Here is a 13,466-nt window from a genome sequence, read left to right as displayed (position 1 = left end):
TTTTTTTTTTTTTTTTTTTTTTGGAGACTGAGTCTTGCTCTGTTGCCAGGCTAGAGTGCAGTGGCATGATCTTGGCTCACTGCAACCTCCTCCTCCCGAGTTCAAGCAATTCTCCTGCCTCAGCCTCCTGAGTAGCTGGGTGGGATTACAGGCGCCTGCCACCACACCTGGCTAATTTTTGTATTTTTACTAGAGATGGGGTTTCACCATGTTGACCAGGCTGGTCTCGAACTTGTGACCTCAGGTGATCCACCCACCTCGGCCTCCCAAAATGCTGGGATTACAGGTGTGAGCCACCATGCCCGACATCCTGCTTTATTTTTCTTAACACTTTTACCTAACATACCATATACTTTATTCATCTGTCTTCTCCACTACTGGGATGTAAGGTCCACAAGGACAAGGATCTTTGTTTTATTCACGCCTTTATCCCTAATGCCTAAAACAGTACCTGGCACATAGTAGGTATACAAAAAGTATATTTGCAGACCGAATGAATGGGATGTTCCTGGGGGGTTAGGACTTAGAAACATGACCTAGTTCAATCCAGTCCAACTAAACTTCCTGGGGGCTGGCTACATGCCCAGCCTTGTGCCAGGGCTTCAGGGTTGATGGAAGAAGATGGAGTTGCCTGGATTTTCCGACCTGTTTCCTCATTTCAAAGATGGGGAAAGAGACAGCCCTATCCCACAGTGGTATAGGGAAGAACCAGTGAGATATTAGTGGCAAAGCCTACCCCCAAATTAATCGTACATTTGGGCAAAGGTGACTTTCTGAGGCTTGAGCCCAGAAGTAAGAGACCAGTCTGGGTAACATAGTGAGACCTCACCTCTACAAAACTAAAAAAAAAAAAAACTAGCTGGGTATGGTGGTGGAACATGTCTGTAGTTCTGGCTACTTGCTGAGGCAAGAGGATCACTTGAGCTCAGGAGTTGGGGGCTGCAATGAGGTGTGACTGTGCCCCTGCACTCCAGCCTGGGTGACAGAGCAAGACCCTGTCTCTAAAAAATAAATAAATAAATAAATGATAATTTTTCTGTGTTGGATCAAAATCCAAGGAGACTCTAGGGATCTGGGGTGCTTCCTTTACATAACTGCCCCACATGGCACCCTGGAAAATTCTGATTCCCACAGAAAGAAAATCCTACTGTCTTTAAAGGTTGGACAAGGGGCCAGGCACAGTAGCTCATGCCTGTAATCCCAGCACTTTGAGAGGCCAAGGCGGATGGATCACCTGAGGTCAGGAGTTTAAGACCAGCCTGACCAACATGGTGAAACTCCGTCTCTACTAAAAATACAAAAATTAGCCAGGTGTAGTGGCACATGCCTGTAATCCCAGCTACTTTGGAGGTTGAGGCAGAAGAACTACTCGAACCCAAGAGAGACGGAGGTCACAGTGAGCCAAGAACGTGCCATTGCACTTCAGCCTGGGTGACAGACCCAGACTCCGCTTCAAAACAAAATAGGCCGGGCACGGTGGCTCACGCCTGTAAGCCAAGCACTTTGGGAGGCCAACGTGGGCGGATCATGAGGTCAGGAGATCAAGACCATCCTGGCTAACACGGTGAAACCCTGTTTCTACTAAAAATACAAAAAATTAGCCGGATGTGGTGGCGGGCGCCTATAGTCCCAGCTACTTGGGAGGCTGAGGCAGGAGAATGGCATGAACCTGGGAGGCAGAGCTTGCAGTGAGCCGAGATCTCGCCACTACACTCCAGCCTGGGCGACAGAGAGAGACTCCGTCTCAAAAAAAAAAAAAAAGGATGGACAAGGATTCATTAACTAGAACACAAACTCTGAAAATACAGAAATGTCTAAGCATTTAAGATTTCAAAAGAGAAGACCTGGTAAAAAGTGAAGGCACAGCATGGAAAAGAGGAGAGACAGGTGGAGGGAGAGAATGAAGACATGAGTTCACCAGGTCATGGGATGAGGACTGTTGAACCTCCTTCCCAGGCGTCCAGCTAAGTGGGATTAATTACTTGTGAAGTTCGTTTGGGAAAAAGAATTAGAAATTTGTGTGCCTCTTTGAAAATAAAAGCCTGTGGCTCCCGATGAAAGAATGGTTAGAAAATCCCTTTGAGAGTGAAGAACTATGTAAGTGTAAAAACCCACAGAAGGGGAGTTTGTAGGGATGGGGTGGGAGGCACTGGCCAGGGTGAGGTTCACATCACCAGACTGGCTCAAGAGGGCTTGTGTCCCACTGGAGGGGTTTAGAATATTCTGGGGGAGGCATCCAGGACCTGTCCCCATGACACACATACCTTCCAACAAGCAGATCCAAAGCCCTGTGGGCTTGACTGATCTCTGTTGGAAGGAAATTACCTAGGGGAAGGATGTCTCTGGCCGCACCAGGAAAGAACCCCAGGTTCTTTTTTGGGAAGTAAGGGGATGCCCAGGGAGAGGGAAAGACAGGGGACCAATGGCCTTGAGCATGGGGGCAGTGACTGCCTATTGGGCCCTGCCCTGGCAGGACCCAGTGACCAAATTACTATGAGACTTGTCAGCCTGCCTGGCCAGATCAAGATGTCAGCCTGCTGGCATCTTCCCAGTGAGAGCACTCACCAGGGCAGAGAGAAGGCTGAATTGGTAAAAGGCAGGGTACTCAAGGCTCCACGTGAGAGCCTCACCAGGAAGGACCTTGAACCTCTTGTGCTTGGGCTCTGGCCTACTGGAGATCTGCTGCAGTGAACAAAGCAGATGTTGTGCCTGGAATTCATACCTCCTTTTTTTTTTTTTTTTTTTTTTTTTTGAGATGGAGTTTCACTCTTGTTGCCCAGGCTGGGGTGCAATGGCACGATCTTGGCTCACTGCAACCTCTGCCTCCCAGGTTCAAGCAATTCTCCTGTCTCAGCCTCCTGAGTAGCTGGGATTACAAGCTCCCGCCACTACGCCTGGGGAATTTTTGGTATTTTTAGTGGAGATGGGGTTTCACCATGTTGGCCAGGCTGGTCTTGAACTCTTGACCTCATGTGATCCGCCTGCCTTGGCCTCCCAAAGTATTGGGATTACAGGCATGAGCCACTGCACCCAGCCCATACTTAAACTGGGTAACGGGAGTTTTGCATTCCAAGAAATAAACAGGGCTCCTGAGGTGTAAGGACACCGTGTAGCTGACTCTGAAGGTGCCCCACAACTTATGGCACCAATTGAGCCAAACAAGTGGCCCACAGGCATCTGCACAGAGCAGAGTTGAAAACTGGCAGCCCACAGATATTTTACTTGGCCTACACAATAGTTTTAAAATTTCAAAATCAATTGTCAACACTAAAAAGTCAGAAAAGCTTCCATTAAAACTTGATTTTGGCTGGGTGCGGTGGCTCATGCCTATAATCCCAACACTTTGGGAGGCTGAGGTGGGGAGTTCGAGACCAGCTTGACCAACATGGTGAAACCTCATCTCTACAAAAATATAAAAATTAGCCAGGCGTGAAGGTGCACACCTGTAATCTCAGCTACTCGGGAGGCTGGGGCAGAAGAATCACTTGAACCTGGGAGACGGAGTTTGCAGTGAGCCGTGTGCCACTGCACTCCAGCCTAGGCAACAGAGCAAGACTCCATCTCAATAAGACAAAACAAAACAAAACAACTTGGTTTCACTGGGCATGGTGGCTCACATCTGTAGTCCCAGCTACTTGGGAGGCTGAGGTGGGTGAATCACTTGAGCCCAGGCATTTGAGACCAGCCTGGGCAGCATAGTGACACCCAGTCTTAGAAAAATATAAGTAATTCTTAATTTCTATTTTAAAGATCTGGCAGTCCTATCCCCCTGTCACCATGTGTACCCTTCCCTATTGAGTCCTGACCCTGAGACTAAGGATCAAGTCCCAAATAGGACAGTGCTTGCCCTGTGTTCCTCTTGTATCAGAGTTAGGAGTAACCCAAAGTGGGAAAACAAAAGGTGGACTAAGAAGGTTGTATGTTTCCGGAAAAATGGGAGCAAGCCCATTCCTTTATGGCGGTGAAGAATATAGTACACCGACTGCTTCCCTCATTTCCGTGGCCTGCCTGGTCCCTTAAGGCCTTTCTGAAGGTGTGGCCCACCCGGGCCTGCCTGTATCCTCAGCTGGGGACAGGTGTTAGAGTGAAACCCTGCCTTTGACACAGGCCCTGGGTGGTTAGGAAAGAGCCCGTTTACATAACCGTGGTGGAGAGCACGGGCCTTCCGCCTACCATTGCATTTGGTGATGAGCTGGTCCTTCTTGCTGGACTCCTGTAGGACTTTGCTTTTGACACTGGAGAGCCTGGGTGGGGAAGATGGGAGGGTGGGCAGGCTAGCAAGCAGGTGCGTCCCCCAAAACCCACACCCCCTACTGAGGCCCACTCACGCTTTTTCAAAGGCCAGCTTCTCTTTCTCCAGCTGTTTGGACAGCACCTCTACCTCTCCGAGGGCAAACTGTAACTTCTCCTCTTCCTTGGCCAGGAGGACCTTGGTCTTGGCATGGGCAGCTTTCTCTTCCTGCAGGGGCGGCAGCAGTCACTTCATTACCCTGGGCTGCCTTGGGTCTCCTAGACTCCCTTAACCAGCCCCGCTTCTCAGACAGACACAAAGAAGCCAGGGCACAGGGAGATTCTGGCCACCTTGCTACTAGAGCTGGAGGTTCTCAGAGGCCGACCTTTCTTTTTACTTTTTTTTTTTTTTTTTAGACAGAGTCTCACTCTGTTGCACAGGCTGGAGTGCAGTGGCATGATCTCAGCTCAGTGCAACCTCCGCCTCCTGGGTTCAAGCAATTCTCCTGTCCCAGCCTCCCAAGTAGCTGGGATTACAGGTGCCTGCCACCACACATGCTTGGCTAATTATTATTATTTTTTTGGTATTTTTAGCAGAGACAGGGTTTCACCATGTTGGCCAGGCTGGTCTCAAACTCCTGACCTCAAGTGATTTGCCACCTTGGGCTCCCAAAGGGCTGGGATTACGGTTGTGAGCCACCGCACCCATCGTCAGAGACTAATACTTAATGAGTCTAACCACAGGGGTCCTGGGAAAAGGGGGAAGATTAGGAGACAGCAGAGGCCATTACTTACCACCAGCTTCTTCTCCACTGCCTGGAACTCTTCTTTACTGACAAAATTTTCATCCTGGAGAACCATCTGCAACAGAGCCTGGCTGAGGGAGGGCCTGGGGCTGGAGTAGAAGGGGTGCCCTCTAGGGACCAGGACCAAAAGCGGATAACAGGATAATGCTCGTGGTAGGATGAGACTGAGGCCCTGGGAAGGGAGAATTCAGTTCCACAGATAAACTGAGACTCAGCAATAAGTGCTGTCCTCAAGGAGCAGCCAGTCTCATGGAGGAGGCAGTCCACAGCTAGCACTTCTAACATGTTGTGTGACTTGATGGGGAGACATAAGGGGATCTGGGGCCCAGAGGAGGCACCAACACAGCCTGGGGAAGGGTCAGAATCGCTTCTGGAGAAGGGGACGTTAGACCTGAGATCTGACTGCTATATAGGGTGGGCCAGAAAAGGGATAGACAGAAAAGCACTCTGGATGGTGGGGACACCCATGCCAAGGTCAGCTGCCAAGAGGAAGACCTGGGTACCTTCAGGGAATCAAAGGCAATTCAGTGCCTAGAGCTCCATACATTTTGTTGAATTAGAGCATTAGGGTAGCAAATAGGACATGTCTCTCTCCCCTTTCCCCCACATTCAACTTCCCAGAAGGGAAGAAATTGTCTAAGAACAACTTAGAATGAGAAATAGATGTGAAGCCAGTTTTATTTCTGAGATGGAGATACATCTCAACCTTCTTATCAAGACAGAAAAACAAAACCAGAAAAACCATGAACTCCAGCTGGCCAGGATTCTATCATGCCTACCCAGGTAATCTGTGACTGCAATGCTTTGCACCCATTAGCTGGGGTTTGATTGAGAAGGCAAAAGTTAAGGCATGTAAAGTTCTTGGAGGCCCCTAAGTTAGCGTTGGCAAGGGCCAAATCTGCGCTTACTGCATTCATCATGGCACTGACTTTTGACTCTGCGGAAGGGTGTCCATAATAGAAGGGATGACAGTTTCTCCGCCTGCACACGAGGCCCATGGGAACTCAGTGACGTCATCTTCACTGAAAATGGGGAAACTGAGGCTCAGGGACTCTACCAGCTCTTGCAGCAACCAGGCAAACGGAAGGGAGAATATGGCTTGATATTAGTTAAAATTCCCTGGTTCAGGAAAGTCCGCCTCTTTTTGGCTCTACCCCTACCGACCGAGCCCAGCCTCCTCCTGATTACGCTATGGGCCATGCGTTCTAGCCACCGCCCAGCATCGGAACAGGTTCTGGTCCCGCCCCTATCAGTGAGACATCCGGCCCCGCCTCTCCCCAAGCTCCTCTGGCTGCATACCACGTTCCTCAGCTGGTGGATCAGTTCCTCCTGAGACTCAATCACGTCCCGCAGTTGATCGAAGGCGAGACACACAGATCCTGACCCCGCCTTCGACCACCCGAGGGGCGTCGCCATCTTTCGCCCCCGCCAGCTAGTTGGAAATGGCTGCCTCGGGGGTGCTCCCCGCCGTCGCCCACCAATGAGAATGCGACGCCACAGAGCACCCTGGCAACGGGGGGGCGGGAACTTCCTCTGTTAGCGGGGCTAGGAGCCGCCTCTTAAAGGAGCCGCCTGGGGGCGGGGAAACTGCTAACAACCCTTATGGCATTTAATTTTATAGGAAATTGCGCTTTTATTACATCTTCTGTTTCTCACGCAGTCCTGAGAAGCCGGCAGGGCCCAGCTTGTACTTTCCTTGACTGCGAGCAAGCAACACTCAGAACACCAGCCCTCGGCCTTCACCCAGGGCCTGTTAAGCTGCATGACCACGAAGCAAGAGCCAGCATAGGCAACTCCTGCCATCTTTAGCTTCTCATGCCTCTTTCTCCAAATCTTTATCCTAATCTCCAAATTTCCTCCATTATATGATATTCCAGCCTCCTGGAACACACTTAGTACTTGGGGGGCCTAAGCACGGAAGATAGAAGAAGATAAAAAAGGAGAATGGCTTCACCTGAGATCAAAGTCTTCATACTCTGATAGCAGGTTCTGGGCAGCTGCACTAGAGCCATGTGCCACCACACCAGGAGGAGAGCCCTGAAGAGATTAGGAGGACTGAAGAGGGCTTGAAGGAGGAGAGTTTAGTAAAATGAAGTCAGGGAAGGATACGGTGATTACACACACTCACCAAGTCTCTTTTGAAGGTTTTTTTTTTTTTTCTTGGAAACCCAAATAAGATTAGGTTTGGAGAACATCAAAGCGAATATATATTGTGTTCACTATTTCGTGGCACCATTATGTTTATATTATTTCATGTGACCCTCATAGAACTTCTATTAGCCCCTTTTCACCCGGGCTCTATGAGAATGAGAATGAATAACTTGCCCAAGGTCACTCTAGTAAGTTGTGGAACTGATTTCTGCTATGGGCAGTTTGGTTCCAGCGTCCGTGGTTTTGTTTGTTTTTTGAGATGAAGTCTTGCTCTGTCGCCCAGGCTGGAATGCAGGGACATGATCTCGGCTCACTGCAACCTCCGCCTTCCGGGTTCAAGCGATTCTCCTGCCTCAGCCTCCCAAGTAGCTGGGATTACAGGCACCTGCCACCATGCCCGGCTAATTTTCATATTTTTAGTAGAGGCAGAGTTTCGCTATGTTGGCCAGGCTAGTCTCGAACTCCTGACCTCAGGTGATCCGCCTGCCTTGGACTCCCAAAGTGTTGGGATTACAGGCATGAGCCACCGCGCTGGGCTTGGAGTTCATGTTCTTAACCAGGATGCTGTGCTGCATTTTTGTTGCATGTCATGGATGGAAGTCATGGAATGTGATACCCCCAAGTAGGAAATGACTATACTAACAAGGAGTTTGGAAAAAAAGTTACCAGTGACTATGAAAGGAGGCAGAAAGCTCAGGGTAAGTCATTCAAGCTGCTCCCCAAAACTCCCTAGCAGCCTGACAAACTTGGCCATCCCTGTGGTTCTCTCAGCAGCAGCCCTTGTTTTGTTTCTTGCATTTATTTTCATGGACTTGGAGACAAGGCCATCTCTGTTGACCTCTCTCTCTCTCTTCTTTTTCTTTTTCTTTTTTCTTTTTTTTTTGAGACGGAGTCTTGCTCTGACGCCCAGGCTGGAGTGCAGTGGTGTGATCTGGGCTCACTGCAAGCTCCGCGACCCTGGGTTCATGCTGTTCTCCTGCCTCAGCCTCCCAAGTAGCTGGGACTACAGGCGCCTGCCACCACACCCTGCTAATTTTTTGTATTTTTAGTAGAGACGGGGTTTCACCATGTTCTCTCTTTTTTTCTTTTTTTTGAGATGGAATCTTGCTGTGTCCCCCAGGCTGGAGTGCAGTGGCGCCATCTTGGCTCACTGCAACCTCTGCCTCCCCTGTTCAAGCGATTCTCCTGCCTCAGCCTGCCCAGTAGCTGGGATTACAGGCACCTGCCGTCATACCCAGGTAATTTTTGTATTTTTAGTAGAGACAGGGTTTCACCATGTTGGCCAGGCTGGTCTCAAACTCCTGACCTCAGGTGATCCACCCACCTCGGCCTCCCAAAATGCTGGGATTACAGGCGTAAGCCACTGTGCCCGGCTGACCTCTCTTAAAGGGCCTAGAACAATACTGTTCAATAGAACTTCTAGCGATGAAAATGTTCTACATCTGTACTATTCAGCTCAGTAGCCACTAGCCACATGTGGCTCTTCAGCAGTTGAAATGTAACTCATGTGACTGAGATATTGCTTTAAAATTTTTTTTTTTTTAATTTTCTCAAGATCACCTTAATCACGGCTCTTTAACATTTAAAAAAAATTTTAGTTGGCCGGGTGCGGTGGCTCAAGCCTGTAATCCCAGCACTTTGGGAGGCCGAGACGGGGGGATCACGAGGTCAGGAGATCGAGACCATCCTGGCTAATATGGTGAAACTCCCGTCTCTACTAAAAAATACAAAAAAATAGCCGGGCGAGGTGGCGGGCGCCTGTAGTCCCAGCTACTTGGGAGGCTGAGGCAGGAGAATGGCGTAAACCCGGGGGGAGGAGCTTGCAGTGAGCTGAGATCCGGCCACTGAACTCCAGCCTGGGCGACAGAGCGAGACTCCGTCTCAAAAAAAAAAAAAAAAATTTAGTTTAAATGGCCATGTGCGGCTACTGGCTACTGTACTGGAGAGTGTGCCTAGAGGGCACTGTGTAGGTTGTGTGCCTCAGCACAGACGCCTCTCAGAACTTGGTGTACCAAATGTGAATGTTCACCTGAATCACCTTGCACAAAGCTGCACATTCCTCTGGGGCAGTGATCCCTGAGCCTTCCCCACGAACTGCATTCCCTCCCTAGGGTCTTTCATGAGGCACTGCTTGATGTCCCTTGGTATCCAACATCCACCTTCACCAGCTGGAACAGGCTGCTCTCTGCGTATTTGGGGCAAAACCCTGGAGAGCAGTAGGCTCCAGCAACCACCTGGGGGTGGAAGGTTATGAGCAAGAGAGAACCCTGGATCCAGGTCTGCACCTGCTTCCTAGCATGGACATGAGGGGTGGTCACCCTCGTTGGGCACTGCCACAGACTCCTCGATATGTCAGAAGGCACTGTGGGCTCCTGGTCAACCAGGGCTCAGTGAGACTCAGGATGACATCACAAACAGCTCTGTGATCCTGCCGGGGAAGGGTTGCCTTTCTGCAGAGGCTTGCCATTTTGGCTGATGTTCTGGTTATCTATTGGTGCATAGTAAACCACCCCCGCCCCAATTTTTTTTAAGTCATTGAAAAAAATCATTTTGTTCATGAATCTGGAATTTAGCCAGGTTCAATGGCAAAAGCTTATCTCTGCTCCACGCAGTGTGAGCTGGGATGGTTCAACGGAGGGTTAGAAGTTCCATTTCCAACATGACTCACTCACGTGACTGGCAAGTTGGTGCTGTCAGCTGGGAGCTCTGCTAGGGCTGAGGACCAAGGGTCTTGGTTCCTCTCCATAGGCTGCCTGGACTTTCTGATAGCATGGAGATTGGGTTAAAGAGAAAGCATTCAAAGTGACAGAAAATGGAAGATGCCAGTTTCTTAAGGCCTGGGCCTGATACCTGGCATAGTGTCATTTTTGCTGTATTTTACTGGTCAAGGAGTCACAGAGTCCAGATTCCAGAGGAGGGGACACAGATTCCACCCCCTGACCCCATCACCTTTCAATGGGAGTAGTGTCAAAGAATTTGGGCTGTACTTATAAGGAGCAAATCCTTGTGACAGATGGCACACCAGCCACTTCAAGGTTCATTTCAGGTAAAACCAGTCAGGAACTTAGTCTAGTGGGAAGAGTCAGACAATAATCAACCAACCAGCTAAATCTAAAGGGAAACTTAGCCAGGTGGGGCAGGGAAAGCTTCTGTGAGGAAGTGATGTCTGAGCTGAAGCATATTAAGGTAACTAGGAAGCACTTAGCAAAGAGGGTAGGGGCAGGTGAGTAGGTAGGGATACCAGAAAGAGGAAACAGTGTACACAAAGTCCCTGGGGCAAAAGGGGTTGTAGAGTGTAGTAACTAAAGGCTAGCATGGCATAAAAGAAAAAGATTATAGGGCAAGAGGGGGCTTGAGCAATGGGTAGAGACAAGGAACTTGGCAGAGCCTTGCTAAGCAAGGTAAGCCATGCTAAGGACTTTGATGATTTTTATTTTAGGGACAAAAGAAAACTACTGAATTTTTTTTTTTTTTTTTTTTTTTTTTTTTTTTGAGACGGAGTCTTGCTGTGTCGCCCGGGCTGGAGTGCAGTGGCGGGATCTCAGCTCACTGCAAGCTCCGCCTCCCGGGTTTACGCCATTCTCCTGCCTCAGCGTCCCAAGTAGCTGGGACTACAGGCGCCCACCAGCTCGCCTGGCTAGTTTTTTTGTATTTTTTAGTAGAGACGGGGGTTTCACCGTGTTAGCCAGGATAGTCTCGATCTCCTGACCTTGTGATCCGCCCATCTCGGCCTCCCAAAGTGCTGGGATTACAGGCTTGAGCCACCGCGCCCGGCTAACTACTGAAATATTTTAAGCAAGAGGATGACGTGATCCAATTTATGCTTGGAAAAGATCTCTTTGGTTGCAGTGAGGTATATAGATTGGAGTGGGGCTGTGTAAGTGCACAGAGACAACTTTGAGAAGGCTACTGCAAGCCGGGCACGGTGGCTCAAGCATGTAATCCCAGCACTTTGGGAGGCTGAGACGGGCGGATTACGAGGTCAGGAGATCGAGACCATCCTGGCTAACCCGGTGAAACCCCGTCTCTACTAAAAAATACAAAAAAAGAAAACTAGCCGGGCGAGGTGGCTGGCGCCTGCAGTCCCAGCTACTCCGGAGGCTGAGGCAGGAGAATGGCGTAAACCCGGGAGGCGGAGCTTGCAGTAAGCTGAGATTGGGCCACTGCACTCCAGCCTGGGCGACAGAGCGAGACTCAGTCTCAAAAAGAAAAAAAAAGAAGGCTACTGCAGTGAAAGTGGATGGTAGTTTGAGAGTCAGATAGTGTCAGAGATGAGAGTAGGCTTAGGATATTCTGGAGGTAAAATTGATGGAGCTTAACAGAGAGAGGGGATATGGGGACAAGGAAAAGGTGTTTTGGTTGTCTATTGCTAAAAACTACCATAAAATGCAATGACTTCAAACAGCAACTTTTTTTTTTTAAGACAGAGTCTTATACTGTCGCCCAGCCTGGAGTGCAGTGGCACGATCCCAGCTCACTGCAACCTCCGCCTCCCGGCCTCAAGCAATCCTCCCACCTTAACCTCCCCAGTAGCTGGGACTATAGGTATGCAGCTAATTTTTGTATTCTTCAGTAGAGACAGGGTTTTATCATGTTGCCCAGGCTGGTCTTGAACTCCTGTGCTCAAGCCATCTGCCTGCCTCAGCATCCTAAAGTGTTGGGATTACAGGCATGAGCCACTGCACCTGCAATAAAATGACTGCAATCATTTTATTATTTGTTCACAATTCTGCAGTCTGAGTAGGACTTGGTGGGGCAGCACATTTCTGCTCTGCGCATGATCTGGGGTAACACAAATGGCTCAACTTGAAGTATATGTTTGGGTCCTCAGTTCTTGCTGTCAGCTTGGTTGCTTGCTTCTCTTCTGCATGGCTTCTCCTTTGGTTAGTGTAGTGGTCTCAGGTAGTTGAATTTACATGGTAGCTGGCTTCCCTCCAAGTACAAAAATGGAAGCTGCCAGTTTTGCCACATTCTATTGGTTAAAAATCAAAGGCCAGCCCCGATTAGAAAGGGGACTACACAAAGGCATAAATATTAGGGGGTGCCAAATTAAGTCTACCACACAAAGTTTCTTGGGTTTTCGACTTTTTTTTTTTTTTTTTTTTTTGAGACGGAGTCTTACTCTGTCGCCCAGGCTGGAGTGCAGAGGAGCGATAGCTCACTGCAACCTCCGCCTCCCGGGTTCAATAGATTCTCCTGCCTCAGCCTCCCAAGTAGCTGGGACTACAGGCACCTGCCACCACGCCCGGCTAATTTTTTGTATTTTTAGTAGAGATGGGGTTTTACCGTGTTAGCCAGGATGATCACGATCTCCTGACCTTGTGATCCACCTGCCTCAGCCTCCCAAAGTGCTGGGATTACAGGCGTGAGCCACCATGCCCAGCGGTTTTTGACTTTTTATTTTTATTATTATTATTTTTTTTGAGATGGAGTCTTACTCTGTCACCGAGGTTAGAGTGCAATGGTGCAATCTTGGCTCACTGCAACCTCCGCCTCCCAGGTTCAAGTGATTCTTCTGCCTCAGCCTCCCGAGTAGCTGGGATTACAGGCACTCACCATCATGCCTGGCTAATTTTTGTATTTTTAGTAGAGATGGGGTTTCTCCATGTTGGTCAGGCTGGTCTCGAACTCCCAACCTCAGGTGATCCACCCTCCTCGGGCTCCCAAAGTGCTGGGATTACAAGTGTGTGCCACTGCGCCTAGCCAACTTTTTAATTTTATTGTCAGAGATGGGGTCTTGCTGTATCACTCAGGCTGGTCTCAAGCTCCTGGCCTCAAGTGATCCTCCCACCTCAGCCTCCGGAGGTAGCTGGGATGCAGGTGCACATAACTGTGCTTGGCTTGGGTTGCTGACTTTGGCACTTGGATGGGTGGAAGTGCTAGTGATGGAAATGGGAGCACTGGAAGTCTTGCTTCCATGCTCCTTCACTAAATAAAAATCTACTCATCTCTGTAGGAAGGGTGATTATATTTCACATCTCTTTTCCTCAGAGTTGCTTTCACTGACCCCTCAGACTGGGTTAAATCCCTTTGTTATAGAGTATGTGGTCCCCTTGGTCTCCCTTTAGCTATTCACTGCACTGGGGAGCGCTGTGGAAAGCCTGGCCTCCCCATTAGATATGAGCTCCAGGAGTCTTGGTGCTGGGCCTCACCTGTTCCCTGACCCCCACCCCAAGAACCCAGCCCATCTGGCTCAGAATAAGTTCTCAATCATTGCTGAATTGAATCTCATCTCGCTTTCCTTTTCAAATGAAAGCTATCATTACCAGTTAGGATCAT

The 13,466-nt window shown here is 49.3% G+C and overlaps 1 protein-coding gene across 1 annotated transcript in view; it reads right to left on the bottom strand.

The window, feature by feature from the left end:
* The window catches only part of SPATA24 (spermatogenesis associated 24), a 7,415-nt gene extending 929 nt beyond the window's left edge, over positions 1-6,486 (bottom strand). The window contains exons 1-4 of the mRNA XM_023195214.1: positions 6,336-6,486; positions 5,026-5,091; positions 4,329-4,459; positions 4,174-4,244 (exon numbers count right to left, since the gene is read on the bottom strand). Coding sequence (XP_023050982.1) covers positions 4,174-4,244; positions 4,329-4,459; positions 5,026-5,091; positions 6,336-6,452 — 385 coding nt within the window. The 5' untranslated portion in view covers positions 6,453-6,486. The remainder of the gene's footprint in view (positions 1-4,173; positions 4,245-4,328; positions 4,460-5,025; positions 5,092-6,335) is intronic.
* Positions 6,487-13,466: the final 6,980 nt, after the last annotated feature.

This window comes from Piliocolobus tephrosceles, chromosome 4 (genome assembly GCF_002776525.5).
Source record: "Piliocolobus tephrosceles isolate RC106 chromosome 4, ASM277652v3, whole genome shotgun sequence".
Classification (NCBI taxonomy): Eukaryota; Metazoa; Chordata; class Mammalia; order Primates; family Cercopithecidae; genus Piliocolobus; species Piliocolobus tephrosceles.
The sequence above is the reverse complement of the archived record's forward strand: the minus strand, read 5'-3'. Positions and strand labels throughout refer to the sequence as shown.